At 36.2% G+C, this 22,592-nt stretch overlaps 1 protein-coding gene and 1 pseudogene across 1 annotated transcript in view; both read right to left on the minus strand.

Annotated features, from left to right (window-relative positions):
- LOC107747267 (5-hydroxytryptamine receptor 1A-alpha) overlaps positions 1–1,703 on the minus strand; it is a 4,197-nt gene extending 2,494 nt beyond the window's left edge. The window contains exons 1-2 of the mRNA XM_016561726.1: positions 1,556–1,703; positions 423–583 (exon numbers count right to left, since the gene is read on the minus strand). Coding sequence (XP_016417212.1) covers positions 423–583; positions 1,556–1,703 — 309 coding nt within the window. The remainder of the gene's footprint in view (positions 1–422; positions 584–1,555) is intronic.
- An 884-nt stretch (positions 1,704–2,587) lies between these two features.
- LOC107747285 (probable methyltransferase TARBP1) lies at positions 2,588–22,554 on the minus strand (annotated as a pseudogene).
- Positions 22,555–22,592: the final 38 nt, after the last annotated feature.

Consider the following 22,592-nt stretch of genomic DNA (forward strand, 5'->3'; position numbering starts at 1 on the left):
GGGTTGTTTGGAAACAGTGATTACTTTTGCAATTCTGTTTGGTGGTGCTAGGACTTGGGAAATTACACACTTCCCCTTTAAGGTATTCATGTTTGATGATGTTTAAAAGAAATTTAACATTCAGTAATATGATCAATTTAACTTTATTGACACTATAAGATGAAAAATAATGTTTGTTCGGAATTGAGCTAGACACTAACTTTGAAACATTAAAACTGAAATCGAACTGAACTAAATCAACATTGACACTATTGCTTTCTGTAGAGCAGCTTATAGCTGAACTGAACTTGTTTCATAATTGATTGATTTTACAGCATTAACACTGATTTTCCGGTTTACTAACCCTGATTCTGCTTTGAAACCTTCTGTATGTATAAAGCACTATGTAAATAAATGTGAAATGTAAATAATTTCCTACTTACATTGCAGTTGACCCATCCGTTGTTCATAATGGAAACAGCCACAAATGGCATTACTCCTATTCCCACTAAGAAATCACTAATGGCCAGATTGATGATGAGGACGGAGGTCACAGTGTGGAAGGTTTTGGTGGCTGCAACAATCACAATAACCAGAATGTTTCCTGACAAGAAAGAACAAAAGCACAATAAAATGATAAATAAAGTTTTATATGCAGTTTATAAAATAATAATAAATATTTTTTATAGATTATGTGATTATATTATATTATTATAATTTTTTGGACTGAGTAAAGTGTTCTCAGTTCTGAAATTCATAGCAAAGTATGTTTTGATTTATGTTTTTTTATTTCTTTTTTTTCATAAATGCTATAGAATTACTGTTGGTAACATTTTATATAAAAATATTAGTAGTTCATCATCAATCACGCTTGGACAATAACCAATGATCTATCCTACTATATAATGAATCATTCCTGTTATGCAATAAATAATGAGCTCTATATAAACAAACATAAACCTCTACATCTACATTACATTTTCCTGCACAAAACAAGAAATTCCATGAAAAATAATCTTAGTTCAAGATATATTCTCTGAAAACAAGGCTTAATATCTTAGTTTTCTTTCACAGAAACTTATTTTAAGTGTTTCAAATTATTTCATGGATGTTTAGAATTTTTTTTTTTTTTACTGGGAAACCAAAATAAGAAAATATTTTTTGTAATCCTTTAAAATTCTAAAATTATCATACTAATTTCTGTAATTTTCTGTAATCTAATAAAGTGGAATGTTTAACCACATAACGCCACAAAACATGACAACATTCATCAAATTGTTTGCTAACACTAATGTTTGTGTTGTTTCTCATCAAAATTGTCACATTCTATAAGGGCTATGGATTTTGTTAGCATTATTTTAATTATCAATGAAAACAATATTCACAACATGTATTCTTTTTAAATATTCCCTTTTCCGTGTTACAACTAATAGAAATGAACAAATCATCTGAACTTACTTATACCCTATTAATTCCTCAGATATTGTTAGAAATCAAATGCAAAACTTTCTCCTGTTCACATGACGACTCTAACATTCACAGACATTAATGAATTGTCTTGTTGAGTACTGCTCACCCATCACTGCGCCCAGACTCATCAGCACCATCAGAGTCTCCAGCACCAGACGCGCCCGAGGCCACAAAACCGTCGAGTTCCTCACCGCCGTCCGCATCTGAAACTCAGCCTCATCTGAATCAAACCACTCCTGAGCAGAGGACTCCATTTAAAAACATTCAATCCGATACGGAAACTCTCTGAAGAGGGAACCTGATCTCATGTGCGCCACAAGCAACCTGGCCATTTACAGTTTTAAATAAACAAATTTTCCATCATAATGAAAAATGCCTGAGAATATATTACAATACTCAATCAAAACAACTCATCTACACACAAAGCAGACAGTTTGCTTCTCACTGCTCTCTGGTTCTTCATCTGCCGTGAGCACCTGACAGTGCAGTTTAGTATCTCCAGGGTCCCTCCATCAACCAGCGGTTTATCTACAGCGATGACAACATGGAAAATCAAACGCTTGACTTGCCAATTACACAGCAAGAGAAAACAGACCAGTTGAATATCTGGTTCATTTGCACAGACAGTTAGTTTCGCAAGGGTTTACAATAGTTATGGATGTAATTAACTGTCACTTTTGCATTGCATTTTTCCATAATAAATGTGTGGGAACAAATATGATTCATGTAAATACGAATTAAATATTAACAAGGCACTCATTCTGAGATAGAAATGTTTTTGAAACTCTTTATTTAGCCTAAATTCAAAGCAATATTAAAATATAAGATAATATACAAATTCATCAAACATCACTTTTAAATGTAATACAGAGTAAAAAAATAAAAACTCGAAGGAGAGAAAAAGGAACAACAGATGGTAGTATGGACAGAGTCTATCTGGAAGTCATATTTAAACACGAATGCTGCGGTTTTCCATCTTTCTAATCAAATTTGGGAAGTCTTGTCAAGCAAAATGCCTCTTATGACGTACTTGATTTGCGTAAACACGCCTTTTCCTTAGAAAAAGTGGTGTGCAACGCAAATCTCCCAAATACTGACAGATATTTTCTGCTAAAACACAGAAAACTGTTCTGTAGTTTTACGAGCCAGTGTTCTGTCCTAAATGCTGGCGTGTATATTCCCACACCAGCAGGGCGGCGCTGACGTGCACATTGAGGGAGCGGGTGACAACGTGCTGAGGAATCTCCACACACACGTCCACCAGCTGCAGCAGGTTTGCAGTAGGGATGGGCGATACCACTTATTTTGTTTTCGATACGATACCGATATTTTCAGGAATGCCTTCTCTTTCATTACTGCTCAGAGACAAACAGACACAAGCACCAGAGTCATCCACCAGGCTAACAATTTGGCTAATCTGATTTTTCTACTACCAAAAAGAATACAGCAGTAACATTTGACCATGTTTACAGGCCGCATGAAATGAGTAGATCTGCAATTTTGGTTACTTGGTTACTTCTGTACTTGTTTCAACAGAAATACGGAACACGTAAACCATGAAAATTTTAAATATAACTCCGTGGACAAGATGAGTCAACAGTATTTTTGGTTCATTTTCCTGGAGGAGAAAGATTGTACATTTTAATATGTGTATCTACAAAACAATTGTCAACTTTTAGAATTACTCTAGCATAAAATAAAAATTAAAAAAAAATTCCTGAAAGAAAAGGACTGTACATTTTAATGTGTATATAAGCATATTTTGTTTACTTTTAGCATGTTTACACTAGCACATGGATGACCAAAAAAGCTTAAAAATGGCAAAAAAATTTAATTTTTATGTAGTTTTTTATGTAATTTTAATGGGCTTTAAAATGGATCATATAAAAAAATTTAAATGATAAGTCTGACTGGCGCTCTCATCCTGGAAAAGACTAATATATCTACTAAAAGTTTATTTTGTTTACTATTATACATACACTAGTATATAGCTGACCTAAAAGTTCAAATTAAAAATTAAATAAATTAAAGTAAAAATAAAATAGTGTATTGGATAGTACAGGGTCTTAAAATATATTCTGTAAAAATGCAGAAAATGTGAAAGTTAGTAGTGCTGTTTAGGCCTGCCGCTCAGTGCACGGGTGCAGACTGAACTAATAAACCAAGCTTTTAAATAATAAGTCTGATTTAAACTGCTGCTCAATAGCTTTGAATCAGTGGGATAATCAGGCATAATAATGCAGTGCTTCACACACCTGCTGCGTACAAAACATCAGGTGGCTTTACTGCCTCTAAGACAAATGACTCAGCAAGAGCAATGATGAAACACACACACACACACACACACACACACACACACACTTTCCAACACTCCTTAATTGTGATTAATATACTGAATCAGTGCTGTTTCATAACAAACTGTATGACAAGTTGATTATGAACACAACATATGGTCAACATAACAGCTCTCCTTGAGAAATATAAAATAAAAATCCTTTTGGGCTTCAAATTTTATAACTTCATAAAAAAGAAACCATTTCAAAGTAGCTCGACATTAAATATTAAAGTATTCACTGCATTAACAGTAAAACTGTAAAATGTGAGATTCTGCTCCTTTATTGCTCGGTTGTGACAATCACTGCCAAAGCATCACTGATCTTAAACTGACTAATGGTTGATGCCTGTTATATTGTGCAAAACAAAACTAAACTAAAATCAAATCAAATAACATTGAAGCTGCTACATCACTGCTCTCAGACTGAATGATGGTTGATGCCTGCTGTAGGTGTAAATTGTGCATTTATGTTGGGTGCTTTTGCTGATGAGCGCTCGGCATGTCAGGACATGCACGTCTCTTTCTCCAGCAGTATTCTGAGGTGAGGAAATCTCACCGGGAGAGACACATCAATTAACCTCATAGCGTTAAACTGCACTGTCAGCCTACACTGAGAAGCTTCTATTTTCACATCCCTTCACAAAGACTATCCTGCCCTTCAAAACAAGTCATCAAATCAAAGACCACTTGTTTGTGTGCTGCATTCTAGTGTTAATTTCGTTAACGAAAACTATGACGAAAAATGTTCGTTGACAAACTTTTTTCCCATGACTAAGACGAGACGACAAGAAGGTCGATAAACAAAAATTAAGACTATATCAACATGCAATTTCGTTGACGAAATAAGACGAGACTAAAATGCATTCAAAAAATAAATCTTTTTATTTTCGTCAAAAAGGAGACAAAATGTTGTTGCAGACTGCTGTACACTCCTCTATGCGAGCTTTCATGTGTGCGGTTGCCAGATATCAAGAGTTCAAATCCCCGAATCAGAGCTTCGCTGTTACAAGGATAAATTTTCTGACCGGTGTTTTACAGGTTTTGCTTATTTTAAGCAATCTGGCAACCATGCGCACGCGCTCGCTCCTCATTGCAGAAGCGCCGCCGACGATGATATGAAAACAGCGACAAACAAGCTGGAGTTTAGCAATCTAAATTATAAATGAAAGTGTCAAACAACCGATCTGTGTTCATGAGATCTCGACTATATTGTTTGCGATTGTGGTGGCTGAATAAATGCACTTACTCAACCGCTGTTGTTTTAATAGAGAAAAATGCTATTGCAATTTGGAATTTGTGGAATTACAAGGAATTTCACTGTTATAATATTTTCCATTTGTTTTACCAGTTTTCATAATGTAGATAGAGTGAGCGCATAAGTCTTTGGTATTAATATATATATATATAATAAAAAGCCAATAATTAAATCACTACACTAGATGAGGTAAAATAAACCATGTAGGCCTATGAGTTCACATTCTATTGATTTGTGCTTACTTGTGAAAGTGCAATACCACAATATACAATCAAATGATCAAAATGATACAAATGACAACAATCATTAAAAATATAATTATGAGCAAAAATAATTTTTATCAGTTTAACCATTATACAGCATGACAAAAATGTGACTAAGATTTCATTGACGAAAATGCTCACATTTTGTTGACTTAACCTTGACTAAACAAAAACAGGACAAGGTTGACTAAATATGTTAACTAAAATGTACATTTGAGTAAGACTAACACTAAGTTACAAATGGTTGCCAAAATTAATACTGCTGTAGGTCTACGGTTAATTAATAATAATCTTATTGCTAAAATGTCAAGTTTTCATTGACTAAAACTAGACTAAAATACTTCAGGTTTTCTTTTTTATCAGTTTAACCATTATACAGCATGACAAAAATGTGACCAAGATTTAATTGACTAAAATCTGACTAAAATGCTCATACATTTTGTTGACTTAACCTTGACTAAACAAAAACAGGACAAGGTTGACTAAATATGTTAACTAAAATGTACATTTGAGTAAGACTAACACTAAGTTACAAATGGTTGCCAAAATTAATACTGCTGTAGGTCTACGGTTAATTAATAATAATCTTATTGCTAAAATGTCAAGTTTTCATTGACTAAAACTAGACTAAAATACTTTAGATTTTCTTTGACTAAAACTAGATTAAAATACTTTAGATTTTCTTTGACTAAAACTAGATTAAAATACTTTAGATTTTCTTTGACTAAAACTAGATTAAAATACTTTAGATTTTCTTTGACTAAACCTAGACTAAAATGTTGAGACTTTTAGTCGACTAAAACTAAATAGGATAAAAACTAACAAGGACATTTAACACGGGACTAAGACCAAGACTAAAATTGAAAACAGCTGACAAAATTAACACTACTGCATTCATATAAAATGACCTCAAAAAGTATTTGAACAATTAAGGGTCAGTGAATTTTTTCAAAATACTTTAAAACCAAACATGATATTTCTAAAAATCTGTTGTTTAAAATCAGGTTTCCTTTGCATCATCTCAGTCATTGATCTTTAATGTATAAATATCTTTGCATTAGATAAAGTATCAAGCCAAAAGTTGTCAAGCATTACTATAGTTACACTGTCTAAAAATGATTTCAGTAAACCATGTCAGAATACGTTTTTTCATTACTTTCACTTAAAAATCAAAGAAAGTCATTTTAAATTATTATTTAAAAATAATAATTTAAGCAATTTAATTTATGTTATACAAGATTTAGCTCAATTGTACAGCCAATTTAATTATACTTAATATTTAAGGCAGCAACAGATTTTTTTTACAGTGCACTCTGCTAGGACATTACCTAATATGATTGAAATGCATATACTTTTGAGTATATAGACAGAATCTGTACAGTATGCTGGAGGTGTTGGTTTACCCTAGTAGTAGGAGGCTTCTCTCAGGAAACGTGTAATCTTGTAAACTCTGGCTGTTGGATGTTTGCTCCATGCCTATTACCCAGTATCCCTCTCTCTTCTTCAGCTGCAGGAAATCTGACAACTCAGCCGGCTTCACCTGGAAAATGAAGGCATATAACGTGAAATTTCTAACCGGCTTCATTAATCTTGACAGATTCAATCAATGTACTGCTCATATTCTACATCTCGCTCCTCAAAACCGGGCTAGAGCTTTTGACGGTTCCGTGTAGTGTGTGTATTTGGCTGATGTACTGCACGATTATGATGAATAACATCTCTAGGCTTGTTTCAGCCCACACTCAGAGGAAATATGAAAATATGAGTATGTCTTTAAAGATGCAGTGTGTAATTTCTGCACTACTAGTGGCACCAAATGGAATTGCAATCTGTTTGTTTAAGCAACATGAATTTATGAATTTATGGTGTCAGTTTGTGGGCAGAGTTGCCAAACAATGTATAGCATTGACACTTGTAGGAAGTCACTATTTTTGCAATTCTGATTGGTGTCAGATCCGATTTTAAGCAACAGATATATTCATTAGGTCAAAATAAACGGAATAGGACTGACAATACAAATACAACACACACACACACACACACACACACCTCCAGCATCGGCAGCCACAACTCTGAAGACACACTAAGGGCCGGGAACTGTTTGTCATTAACATGTCGCAGACTGTCCAGAACCAGAGCTTTGGCCCCAAAGATCTCACACGTTCTGCAGAGACCTGGAACGAACACACAAACACTTGTAGTTTAGTCCTATGATGGTCTCAACAGTAACATATTAAATTCATTAAAAAATGGATGCCTTAAATTGATCAAAAGTGACAGCCAAGACATTTATAATGTTACAAAAGATTTCCATTTCAAATAAATGCTGTTCTTTTCAACTTTCCATTCAGCAAAGAATCATAAGTTTCCACAATTTTAAGCAGTACAACTGTTTTCAACTTTGATAAGAAGAAATGTTTCATGAGCAGCAAATCAGCATATTAGAATGATTTCTGAAGGATCATGTAACACTGAAGACTGAAGTAAAGGCTGCTGAAAATTATATAAAATATATTAAAATAGAAAAGTTATTTTAAATTGCAATAGTATTTCACAATAATACTTTTACTGTATTTTTGATCAAATATATATAGCCTTGGTGAGCATAAAAACTTCTTTCATAAACATGTATATAAAAAAATGATACACATTCACATTTGAGTGTTGACCGTTTTAATATTAAACCATGAGTGTTTTCTTCTATCAGTCTTATTAAACTCAACTAAGCGCATCAATATTTATTCATGAAATGTAACGGAGAAAAAACTGCATGAAATGAAAACCATACACCTATCAATCCAACAATAACCGGCTTGAGCAGAATGTTTGAATGAATGAGACGAATGAGCCTTTAATAATGAGCTTGTGTTAAAACTGATTTGTTTGGTGACTCAGAAGAGATGATGATTGAGTTAAATGTCTGTTGCAGCAGCATTGATGACATTCAGAAAAAATAAGACCAAACTTAATATAAGCAGAGTGAGACACTGTAAAATCCATCACAGAAAGGAGAATGAAGGCCATCACAGGATGTGTTCTGGTGTTAAAAATCAGTAGATGGAGCACAATGCAGCTGAACAGAAGTGCATTTATAGGCATGTCCGGCACATGTACACGGAACAACAATAAAAGTGACTGTAATAAAACTGCCACTAATTTTTATTGAAAGGAATAATAACAACAGTAACAATACTACTACTGCTACTATGTTAAAAATAGGACTTTATTAATATTACTTCCAATAATAATAATACATGTGCATTTTAATTTTATTACATTTTTATGGCATTCAATGAAAGCCAACAATTCCTTTTTGTTTATAATTTGATTATGGTTTAGCGATCATAAAACAACTTTATTGATAACTCCCTTCTACTATATAATACTACTATAATTAATTAGTCTATTTCTTTGTCTTACCACCCAGATTGGTGGGCTTGTCGATGAGAGATGCGACCACCAGTAGGTTGCTGGTGAGTTTGCCCAGGCGTGCTGCTCTCTGCTGGGCCATGAGCTCAGGCTCCTGCTCCTGGACACTCAGCTTCCACAGGGTGATTTTCTTCTGAACTTCTGCCCAGCGCTCTTCCTGCTCCAAGTCACCTGTCAGACATAAAACATTTGTGTTTGCTTAACATTTGAATATTGTATTGCTTTCGCCCTTCTCTTAACAAACTGAACATGAGAGCTGACAAGACAGAGAAGACGGTCTTGTTCAGCCCCATCTCACTAATGTTTATGGAAACAAGGAGAACAACTATAGATTTTTAGTTTCTCACTGTGGTGTGGTTCCAGTGCTCTGCTGCCCTCATGTGGTGATTACCTTTGTCCTGCTGGATCCAGTCACCAGGCTGGAATTCACAGAGATCCGTCACAGGGTTCTTCAAGGCGGCACCCATCGGGAAGTCAACAAAACTCTCAAATTTCCACAGTGGAAGCCACTCATCTTCTGCCAGCTCCGAGAGGCGAGGAAAGATCTGGAATATTGTCTGAGGAAGCAGAGAACGTGAATTTAACAGCACAGATTGGATCAGATTATACACTGAAGATAGAAGAAAGCGAGTGAGTGAGTGAGTGAGTGAGTGAGTGAGTGTGTGTGTGTGCGTGTGTGTGTGAGTGTGAGTGTGTGTGAGTGAGTGTGAGTGTGAGTGAGTGTGTGTGTGAGAGAGAGAGAGAAAGATCTCACCTCAACACTGTTGTCCCTGATTGGGTTGAAAGCACTAAAGAAAAAATGGTCCTGAATTCTAGACCAATTTTTCATTGCATTTCTGTGGGAAAAAAAAACACACTTCTTTTAAAAATACCTGATATCTCAAAGTTTCTCATGAGAATCTAATATGATACAGCAAGCTTTATTGGGTTAATGAGTAAATCTTTTCTTACCCGGTGTTCTGCATGGCTTAAGCCTGCTGTAAACAGGCTTGGACCACTGTTGTCAGTCCACCCAGGTTTTCCTCTGAGAGAGCACGGGTGTCCTCCAGCTCCCAAACCCTCTTAAGGGCGAGCAGGGCGTACAAACGGATGCTGAAATTATGACTGAAACACCGCTGCAGGCTCACCTCAACCGCTCTACGCCACTGCAGCTCCTGAGACAAACACCAGCAATACAGATAATGCATAAAATGTTCATATTGTTCTCACAGAAAGAAATATTATTACTTTATCTTGCAGTTTTGGGAGGAGGACATTCAGGTGCACGAGGACAGAGAGAAAAGTGCAAATGCTTGTTTTTGTCTTCTCATGATCCTGCAAAACAAAGAACCGTATGGCTAACAAGAAAATGGCAGACATGTCTACATAATTAAAACTGATGTTTGTAATATTTCAGATGTTAAAATACTTTCTCCTGCCCTAGTTTAAACTAGTTATTTTTTATACTCATTATATAGACATTCAGGACCGGTTTTGTTCCATATATGCAGCATCTGTTTGTAGGTTACGGTTTGTGTGCTGATGAGTTCAGACTCACCAGACTGAAGCAGTTCCACAGGTTCTGGATGTGAGACGGGTTCTGGTGGAGGACCAGGATCAGGGTCCACTCTATCAGATACTTGACAGATGCTTGGTTACTGTAGAAGCCAGCCTCACACATGTGACTCAACACACACTCCTGTGACAGATAATATCAAAATAGACTGCTGAACTCGAAATTGTGTACATAGAAAAGTGCATTTGAGGGACAAAATGTATTATTATTGCTTCTATTTAAATAAATATTACAATTATTTAATCTATTCAAATTATTTAATCTATTTCAATAAATTACATAAATAAATTATTAATTAAATTCAATAAATGCAACATATTACATTTTACCAACAATGACATTTTAACAAACAATATTTATCTTATTAAGAGCCATAAACCTCAAAACATCACTGTTGGTGGGAACTTGCAATATAAGTAAAATATGCAAAAAAAATTTTTTTATTTGTATATCTAACGTTCTATCACAACTAGTAAAAACATGAATCATTTAACATTTACAAGTAAAAACATTTTAGCATCACAAATATAACCACTATAAAAGTCATATTAGATTATATTAGATCGTATTACATTTTTATTTAATTATTATTATTAATTATTTATTAATAATAATAATTATTATTATAATTTGCCTTTCATTGCATGTCTTACAATGTAGGCCTGTTACACATCCAACAGATTCAAATCGAAACAAGTTAATATAACTACCTCTATAAAATAGTCATATTAGATTAATTTTTATTTATTTAATTATTATTTATTAATAATAATTATTATTATTATTTGCTTACAATGTTGGCCTGTTACACAGATTCAAATCAGCAATATTAAGTAGTATCGAGTCAATATTACCTCTATAAAATAGTCAGATTCATGTTTATTTATTTAAGAATTATTAATTATTTATCCATAATTAAATATTATTTGCCTTTCATTGCACTTTTTACAATGTAGGCCTGTTACACATCCAACAGATTCAAATCAGTACCATTCAGTGGAAACAAGTTAATATAACTACCTCTTTGTAGGGATGTAATCACATAGTGTTTATTTAAAAGCATAATTCAGAAACAACACAGTCATCTGACAATATCAGAATTTGAACTGACCAAAAACCCTGAAATCAGAGCATCTCTAGTACGAAGTGGATTAATATGCATGCGTGTGTTGGTGTAGAGATCTAACCAGTCTGAGTTTATGCAGTAGCAGCAGCAGCGTCTGCCACACGCGGTTCTTCACTCTGTGCTGGATGGAGTTGCTATAGTAACACACTTTGGATTTCGAAATCTCGGCATCCTGAGGGAAGGAAAAGAGGCAAAGGAGGGAACTTTAATCAAAAACACGTGCAAAAACCATGAGATGGGGCATTCAAAACAAAATCAAACACACGCTCATTGTTTTCAGGAAGTGCTTTCGTTAAGAATTAAACACCCAATTTCCAGTAAGAGCTGTGGTTAAGAATTGAACACAAACCTTCCTCAGTAGTCGTTGCACGAGCTCTTCCATCAGACGCTGGTGGAGCTGATTAGATGGATTCAAGCGGCAGAGGAAAGCCAGAACACACACTCGAGGAAACTGATCATCCCTGTTATCACTAGAAACAAGATTCAGAATAATAAATGTATTTGAACATGCTATGAGGAAAACTTATTCTGATTCAAGTAGTTTTGTAGCACAAAAATAGTCCATTTGCAAAAGTCCACAATGCTTAGTCAATAGCTATGTTTCCATCCACCTATTTTTATACGCATTTTGGGATATCGCATAAAAAAAAGGCTGGATGGAAACGCCAGGGTGTGCATAAATTCTAAAAATGTGCATAAAAAACAAAAATGTATGCGCTCAACTAAGTAGGATAAATTTTTTATCCGGTAAGAAAACATGCGCATAAACTATGATGGAAACACTTTTACCGAAAAAATTCCTAAATGCGCATCAAAAAAGACATGTGACTTTGCGATGGGACAGCATAAAACTGGACCAACCAATGGACAGATCTCATTGCACAGCATCTGAAATGCTAGTTTTGTCATTCTAAAATGTTTGAGCAAAGTCTCGTCAAAGTGCTTTGTTATAATTAACTCCAAGAACTGCGTTCTCAAACAGCAGACTCCGAAAATAAGGGTGCTTTCACACTTTTGTCTGCGCGCTCTGAAGCTCGTAATTTATTGTACACACAAATTATTATATGCCTTCTCCTATTGCAGCAAATTTAGTTTTCTTCGTGATATTTAGCGCAAGTTAATCAGGAAGTGACGACTTTGTTCTCTTCAACTCCCTGGATGGAAACGGTGCTTTATTCGCAAATGTTTTATGCAATATTTAAATTTTGCGCATAAGTTTAATTCGTAATTGGATGGAAACATAGCAAATGATGTCAGCTTCAGCTGTATAGTCATATACCTGTCTGTTTCCTCAGCAACACTATTTTTTTCAAGAATATTTAATGATTTTTTTGCAAGTTTCCATTCTATTAGACACATTACAAACGGTTAGTGGTGGTTTACCTGTTGACAGCTGTGTTTGCTGCACAACTATCACCAAGTTGCTCAACATAGCTTTGAACCTCTTGAACAAGCCTGAATGCAAAAGAGAGAAAATTATCATCAATTTTATACTTGCTTTGCCAAAGCTTAACATGTCCACCATGTTGGCATAAAATATGCCAGAAGTGATTTGAATCACTTTTTCACATTGTATATCAATGTGATTGAGGATGTAATTATATTATTTATTATTTTTTTTTTTTTTTTTTAGAAGTTTAATAAATGTTTCCCTTTCATATTTTGTCATGATTTGTGTGTTCTGCATTGTGTCCACCCCGTCATGTGCTGGTCCATCCTGTCATCTTGATATTTTACAATAATATTTTAAATAATAATTCAGTCAATGTTTAATATCACAGTTTTCTCCAAATAAGAAAATATGTGCGAATTGTATGAGTTTCTTTAAAAACACATGGTTTACATATATTTTTTTATGTATTTATAATTTGAAAGCAAACAAATGACCCCGTTTAGGAAAGGGACATCATACCTTTCAGAAAATATAATTTGCATCTTAATTTTGCAATGAAAACGTATTTAACAGTAATATATATGTCCATGACAGGGTGGACATATCTTATGGTTTATGCTTCGAATAATGGCCCATAATTATCTAAAAGAAATGTGTGGGGGCTCAGCTAATATGTTTCTATAGTACTTGAGTGTATACTATTTATGACATGACAAAGCGAATGGGAAATTAAAACCAACATTTTTGAGTATTGTGAGGGTTGAAAGGTATGGTGATGTTGACCCATTTATATTTTAATAGATTTTTCTTAACATAACTATTATTATTAATATTAATAACGTATTAAGAACAAAAATATTAAGTACCTAAATAAATAAATAAATTATTTTACTAGTTTGTATACAAAAATACTTTTTAGCATCCGTTTTTTTATGTGCACACTCACCTTTGGTCTCTTCTGAACACTGGGCCGTACACACAGGCCTCGGTCAGGATGTCGAGCTGTAAGAGAGCTGTACTGAACACAGCGTCTGACTGGACACCCTCTGCTGTCCCAGAGGGAAGCCAAGTCTCGCAGCAATGCTGGATCAGAACATTAAACACTCCTGATCGGACCTGAGCCAATTCCATGATCTCACTCACAATCTGCCCTGAAAACCAGAAAGCTTTTAATATATACACTAAGCTATATGTTTTTTTTTTATCACAAATGGCGCAAGTGGTCTTTCAGGCTTTTCCCTGACCTGCTGTATGCAGGCTGTGATTCTTGGGTTCTGTTCCTCCGTGAGCTGCAGAAGGCCCTGGTGAAAAGCTAAGCGCACGAATCCCTGCAGTGTGGACCAGAAGTCATGAGGGTTTGTGCTCAGAGCCTGAACCACCTTCCATGATGCACATATGGCCTCAATGCACAGAGATTCAACACTCTGCACCACCTGGTGGAGAAAATAGACCCAACAACACAAAAACACAAGTTCACATCACACAACACACAATGTCCACAAAAAATTTTATAAATGTATTTATTAATTTACAATTTAAAAATAAAATAAATAAATTACAGTTAGATAAAAAAAATGTAAAAGAAATCAATTTTTAAACTTCAAATGTTCCTGAAATTCCAGACTTTTTTATGTTACTTATAATTGTTCAGCACAAAAAAAAACTTTACTAACATTATCAATTGACTTCAAGCAAAACAACATCTAGAAAAGGGTAGAACCTGTATTTTTTTATCCCTTTAAATCTGAAATGTTAATGCAACAAAGCTGATAAACTGAAAAGAGAATTGCAGCCCACCTGTGGTAAGACTGACGCCATGAAGTCCAGCACCGGCAGAACAAGATGACCAGGCAGTAACGCCAGAGCATCCACAGCAGTCCTCAGGACCTCAGGAGCCTCAGGATCCCGAAGGGTCCCAGCAGACTTCTGCAGGAAACTCAGACACGTCCACTGATCTCGAATAAACTGGGCCACAATTCGCCCCCAGTCCTTCAGCACGAGACTGTCCACTGAATCACTGGAATACACACACATAACTCATAAATGAATATGTGATAATGCTTCACAGGAAAACTTACTTTGAACAAATATATAGATTTTTAACTCCAAGACCTAGAGCAACCAATTGTTTTTTTAAGAGCTTGAACAGACCTGACTGTCACAGTTGTGGGCTTCAGTAAGGTACGGTTGAGATGCTGAGATGATGAAGGGTAGAAGTAGTCGGTCAGCGAGTGAAGTGATCTCGTGGCCTCAGAGCGGGAGTTCAGGACACCCCAATCAGCCATGTCACACAACAGCGCAAGTGTGGCCATACAGACCACTCTCTGAACCTGCCCTGACACAGATGGATTCTAGAAAAACACACAGTTTAGATCTCATTTCATCAGAAATTTCCATCCACTTACAAAATATTTTACAAATGTGCTTTGGAATAATCTACAGTAGTCTAACATCCTAGGTTTTTTTTGTTTTTTGAACAAGGGTGTCATGCTGCTTTAAAGTAACTTACAACTCACTAAATAGTTTTTGAAATACTTAAATCTGAAATACTTAATTTTTTTTTATATTTGACTTAAAAGTGGAGGGAAATAGAGCATATACATATCTAAAATAAAAATGCACAAGTTTGGGGTCGGTAAGATTTTTACAAAAGTGCTCACCAAAAAATACAGTAAAAACAGTAACATTATTAACAGTGACATTGTAATATTAGTACAACTTAAAACAACTACTTTCTATTTTAATACATTTTAAAATGTATTAAAACAGAAAATGTATTTTTGTGTTGTCAGCTTCATTATTCCAGTCATTATACTGTCACATCATCCTTCAGAAATCATTCTAATATGCTGATTTGCTGATCAAGAAACATTTCTTATTTTTATAAATTCTTTAATAAATAGAAAGTTCAAAAGAGCAGCATGTATTTGAAATAGAAATATGTGACCCTGGACCACAAAACAAGTCATAAGGGTCAATTTTTCGAAATTGAGATTTATACATCATCTGAAAAATGAATAAACAAGCTTTCCATTGATGTATGGTTTGTATAGGTCAATATTTGGCTGAGATACAACTATTTGAACATCTGGAATCTGAGGGAGCAAAGAAAATTTATCATTTTGACCTGTACAATGTATTTTTGGCTATTGCTACAAATATACCCGTGCTACTTATGACTGGTTTTGTGGTCCAGGGTCACATATTATGTATTATAATGATCTTTAATATCACTTTTGATTAAAGCCTCCTCGTTCAAAAGTACACATTCCTTAAAAAAAAAAAAAAATCTTACTGACCCCAAACTTCTGAAAAGTAGTGTAATTATATTAAACATGCAATTATGATGAACAGAGTTTGAAGAATCAAGCCTATGTTGAGTGCTGCACCTGTTCAGAGGGTTCATTGAGGATCCTCAGGCAGTTTGTGGTGACTTTTGGGATGTAGTTTTGCTGCAGATTTGATCCGTACCACGACACAGTGGAATAAGGACCAGCTCCCTTAATACTGAGAGATAAAGATCAGACCTCTCCACATCACATAACTAGAGAAAGAGAGAGAGAGAAGACGGATACAGCATGTAAAAATCCCCCAGAAATCCAGCTAAACCAAATGGTAGCTGGTTTTACATGGTTTCAGGTGGTTGAAGATGGTTATCATAAGCAGCTAGTCTAAATGGTTGATGGACCCAGGTTGGTCAGCGGATTAGTGCTGGTACACCAACTTGGATCAGCAATAATCCAGTTTTGACCACCCAGACCTAGTTTTTCTGGCAGGATTATTATATGTTATGCATAAAAACACTCACCTCCGTCAGTTCCCCGCTCAACCTTCTCAGCAGAATCTCCTGCACCGATTCCACCGCCGACAGCATGTGAGTCTTCAATGCGACAGCCACGACATCCTCTACAAACAAACCAGATTCAAGGCTTCGGCATGTTTGTCTTATATTCTCTAAAACACAACACACACCATTCTCCTTCTCTGTATCAGAGCGTCTGCGATGCAGCTGCAGCAGGTGCAACAGTAACTGCAGGCTCTTGTCTGTCTTGTGCAGCACCAGATAGATGTTAGCGCTGAGTCTCCGTAAGACGTCCAGAAGGGGCTGGAGAAGCAGTTCTATACCAGGTTCCTCACTCCTGGTTTGCTGAAGGTCGGCTGTCAGCAGTACAGCTCGTGCCAGCAGCTCGGCCTCACCTGGATCAGGTAGACTTCCATTCTGATCTGCCAGAAAAAAATAAATCATCTAAATAAAACTGTGAGATGTGCATAAAGCTTGGTGGAAAATGTTTGGAGCCATGTTATATACAGTAAATAGGGTAGATGATATTGACCTTAAAATTCCAAGAGGAAATGTGGCATGATGAACAAATGTATCCGAACTGGGGTCATTTCGGTTGTTGTTTTGACAGTTATGTTGTTCCAGGATTAAAACATAAAGGATGTTAATGCAGAAACATGTTCAGTATTGCTAAACTGTTGTTCTGTATTTCACCTGAGCTGGCTGGAACTGTGAGAAAGGTCTTCAGACACTGCTGGACGTAGCTGAATATAGAAGCCCCATCTCAGTTTGATGTTTCAGCGTGAAGCTCCTCAGAGGAGCCCGAATCGCCGTCGGTCAAACGAAAACAGCCTTCCTTAGCCTGGAGCCATTTACACAGCTGTGATGGGAGCAAAGTTTAACATGTCGTGAATATTACCGTATTGTCCCGAATATAAGACGATGTTTTTTTTCTTGGAAATACATCTGAAAAAACGCGGTCGTCTTATATTCAAGGTCTAGACTTTTGACATGTCAATAATACACCCACAACACTAGGTGGCGCCAAATACGCATAAAACGAGTGTGCCATGAAATACGTAATGGGTCGTCTTATATTCGGGCCAATACGGTAGTTGTGTGATCAAAATACTTTGCAAATTGAGCAGGCTTATGAATTCTGATTTAGTTAATAGACTTTCAGTTTACCTCTTTCCAAGGTGCTGTGCCCCGACATAGAGACTCATCAGCTCGAAAATGTACAAGAAAACCAAATATCTCATCTAGAGACACCGCTGACTGCCAAAAACAAGAAAATCAGTTAGAAATCCATTCTGTCTGATCATTAAATCAGCCATCGTGACCATATATAATAACACAATCATAATAAACAGAATGAGAAATGTAAAATCTTTAATTCCACAAGATCTTAATTTTTTTTTTTAAATACATGTAGCACTGAAACACTTAAAATCTTATTTGTGATTGTGCATATTCAAACTTGACATAAAAATTTCATCTTACATTTTGGCCACATAAATAACAATATTTGTACCAAATTTGCCCAGTTTGGACCGAAATAAAAATAAAACTGAAGTGTTTTTTCTTTCCTGGGTGTAAGCTCATTTTCTCACTAATATGACATAGTGAGGCATAAAAGCTTGATGCGTCAAATATGATACAAAACAAAAACCAAATGCAATTTTTTTTATTTTTATAATTTGTCTGAAGGTTCAATAATTTTATTTTTTTTGTGGCTATTGTTAAAAATATACCCGTGTGACTTAAGACTGATTTTGTGGTCCAGGGTCACATATATACTGAATATATATATTTCATATGACAGGCTTTACAGGGGTAGCTAAAGTACCACATCTGTCAGGCAGAGAGCAGCATGGAGCAGAAAACACTGTGAAGCTCCTCTCAGAAGAACCTGGTGAGTGATCATAGTGCAGCGCAGAACTTCTCTGAAAACAAAAACATGCGCAGATTATGTGAATTACAAACACATTCATTATTGCAACAAATAACATATGCACTTTCACCAAGTGACTGATTGTTACAGATGTCAGTTTTATAAAATAGATCAGTTTGCATTACAGGATGCTTTTTAAACAGCACTGAAGGAGCTCAAATGTATGCTGGACACTTATTGGCTGCTTTTCTTTCACTATTTGATTCAACTAATATAAAATAAATTACATTTATTTCAGTTTTTTTGTATTTAGTAATGATAATGCAAAACAAAATGATGTAAAAGACTGTATGCTTTATTATAGATAAATGAGTAGCATCTCTTCTTTAATTTGCACTTAACACTCACTACATTTCTCCAACTGCGGGATCATTTGATAGCAGCAGCTAGTAGTGTGTACCTGAATGCATGAAGTCCATCAGATCCTAGTAAAGGACAGGGGGACAGACAGGACAGGGCCTGGGACAGAAAGAGCAGTGGGACTGCGCACCAGTGCCGTGAACCCAACTGCTGAATGAGCTGCAGCAACACTGAACCTGATCGCAACAACAAAAACAACAGTATGAATTCTGCTGTGAAATTGCACATTTCAGACCAGCCTAAAATATCCTGGAGTCTTGTTTATTGCTTTATTGAATAGCCTAAAACCCAGAGACCAAAACATGTCCACAAACATAAACTGGTTCTTTTTACCTCTGTTCTCTTCTGGCAAACTGTTGAAGAAATTCACCATAAACATTTGGAGTTTTACTCCAAGCTCTGGACAATCTCTGATGTTCTGCTGTGGCGCTCTGGGAAACAAACATTTTAAGACTGACACCAAACTGTATTATGTAATATGTAATAAAACCTTACCTAGTATGAAAATGAACTCCTGACAATAATTACCTGTGATAGAGAGAGCTCTCTGCAAGAACATCCATGAGAGGACCGATTACAAACTGACAACCAGAAGAACATTCATTATCAATAAGTGTATTTGCAAACTATTTTACTTTCATAATGTGACATATTTCTGGGTTAAACAGAATTTTTAGTTCCAGTATCTTATAAAGCATAACATGGATGGATGCCTGTGAGAATGCCAAAGCAAACGCAGGACGATGCAGTGCTTTCAGTTGTAACAGGTGATTGACTCCTTCCTTCATTACTGCCTTGTTTTCACTGTGAAACATGCGCTGATACACACACAGCAGCCAGGAAGGAGAAAACAGCCCACCTGATTATGGAGAGAGTTGGAGAACCAGATCAAGCAAAGATACAAGACCAGTTAGCAGTAAACTGAAATTATGCCATGTGCTGCCACAAACCTTGGATGTCAGTCACTGTTGTATCAACAAGCATGTCAATCCTGTTGAGTACAGGTCGAATCACGTGAATCTTAAAAAAACAAAAACAAAGATAAACAATATAAGACGCACTAATGCAGTTCACAAATATTTATTTCCATAAGGCAAATATTCAGATTGTTGGTCAATCAGTATGTTTTTTTTGGCAAACGTCCGAAAAAAAAAGATAATAAATTTGTAATTTATCTCTGTAAAGCCTGACATATGAAATAAGTCAGTTTTTTTTTTAATGGAACAATTTATAGAACCTTTAGACAAAATATTCAAGAAAATCTTTAAAAAAAAAAAAAAAGGATGTTGCTGAGTATCATATATGGCTTTTATGGCACACATAGTATGATATAGGAGAATATGGAGCTCATATTTGAGGGAAAAAAACACCTCAATTATATTCAGAAGCCCAAACTGAGGAAAATATACAATTTGGTGCAGCTGCTGATATTGGCCAAATAATAAGATGAACTTCTGTAAAAATCAATGAGATCTTTATAACAGTATAGCAGACAACTTTTCATTCATTCACATAAATATCAGTTGTCAGTGCATAGTATGGTAGTTTGCAATTCTGAACATAGCCAGTGGGGTTCTGTGAATCTGAAACAAAATATTCTTACCTGGTTTTCTTCTAGAGTCTCTAATACTAGAGCATAATCTTCCCAGACTTCCCTCAGTAACTGCTTTTTTTCGGGAGTCCATCTGAACAGGATTTCATCTGCAGAGATCCAAGAGATGTTTATGATTTCTTACACTGTTCACACACACATCTTACACACTGTGGGAGATACTGAACATTGTCTTACCCGTGTCAGGTTCCTCGCTGGTGAACACATCTTCTTTCTTGATTTCCGCCAGGGCAACAGACCTGGTGAGCAGGTAAAGTGCCCGTTTGCGGGTCACACTGTCCTTGTGGGTCAATCCAGCCTGGATTGCCTTAAGAAACCTTTGAGATCTTCTAGGGTCCGGCCGGGTCTGAGAGGTTTCCGATGAGTAGAGGTGGTCAGAGTGAGCAGTGAGACACAACAGAACCCGAGCTGATACTGATTCTGTCTGATCTCTCTGATGCCAAGACAGTAAATCATCCCATATCTGATGTAGGATCTCTGGTTCAGTGTCTTTATAGCAGGACTTGAGTATGGTGAACCAGATCCGGACTATGATTTTTGAGATTATGGAGTCAGAGAGATCTTTAGCACAGCAAAGGGTGCAGGACAAGGTCCTGGAGATGATGTCTCTGTCATAGGAGATGCTGGATAACAGCACTGCTGTGACTTCAATGGCAACATCCGTGTCAAACCTGCTGGTTTCATGGTTGCCATCATCTCTCGTCATCAGCACAGGCAGAAGAACATGACTTACCTTCTCAGGTGCATCGTGGGTCTGACAGGTACTGACATACACTGCAAAGAGTCCACAGACAGCGCTGAGCAGATCTTTACCTCCATCATCTGCACTGGAGATCGTTTGCATTATTGGCATGCATTGATTCCATATCACTTGACTGCACTTTACAAATAAAGCCCTCCTCTTGTGATTTATTGGAAAGCTCTTGGATCAAAACAGTTAGAGCAGGGCTGTCCAAACTCGGTCCTGGAGGGCCGGTGTCCTGCAGAGTTTAGCTCCAACACTGGAAGTTTCTATGCCTAGTAAGAGCTTGATTAGCTGGTTCAGGTGTGTTTAATTAGGGTTGGAGCTAAACTCTGCAGGACACCGGCCCTCCAGGACCGAGTTTGGACAGCCCTGAGTTAGAGCTTCGATCTTCTCTATGTCGGGGCGTGTTGTGCTTGACTAGCACAAACTATTGAACAAATCCTCGGGATTGGGATGGTGGGACAAAAGGGTGTGTATCAAAAAATTAGACATTTTCTTACTAGCCCTTTTAAGTTAAAAACATCCACAGCTTTAAAATAGCTAAGATCCGGTTCGATGCTTTTGCCTGCTACACACACGTGTGAACCGGTGTGTCTACTTCCAGAAATATAACGTGACCGATTGACGCATGCGCTGAGTGAGAAACGCTGCTGCCAGCAGGGGGCGCATGGCGACCGACTCGCTCTTTTTTTGAACACCGATTTAGCGGTTGGACTCATTGATATGATATGATATGATATTATATTAATACAACGCGTTTACATATTTCGACTGAAAAGGCGTTGCAAGTTAGAATAAAATGCTGTTTAAACAAACAATCAAGTTGTAAACATACTGTTTTATTTTTGACGTTTCTGCTGTTCTTTTGTCCTCATCAGAAATCCTCGGTACCATACAGTCTATGGTTATAACTCACTTGTTCTCCTCTCATGTTGGAAAGAGACGATTAATGATTCGAATTATTGACTTGTGAACTGTTTGAACTGATCGAACGAATCGTTCAAATAAAACCGTTTTTAAAGGGATAGTTCACCCACGAGTGAAAATTCTGTCATCTTTAAACCTTTAACTTTCTTGAAGAATTTTGGTAAGTAACCAAACAGTTTTGGTTAACACTAACTTTCAGTGTATGGACATTTCTCACGATATCTTCTGTTATGTTCCACGGAAGAAAGAAAGACGTGTTTGGAACGACATGAGGGTGAGTAAATTATGACAGAATTTTTGGTGAACTAATTTTTCCGTTCACGAATCGGACATCGCGACAATCCACCAACAAGTCGCATTCAAACCTCATCAGGACGTTTGTGTCTCATTCATTGGCGAGGCGTTTGC

This window comes from Sinocyclocheilus rhinocerous, unplaced genomic scaffold (assembly GCF_001515625.1).
Source record: "Sinocyclocheilus rhinocerous isolate Xijiao unplaced genomic scaffold, SAMN03320098_v1.1 scaffold1069, whole genome shotgun sequence".
In the NCBI taxonomy this organism is placed as follows: Eukaryota; Metazoa; Chordata; class Actinopteri; order Cypriniformes; family Cyprinidae; genus Sinocyclocheilus; species Sinocyclocheilus rhinocerous.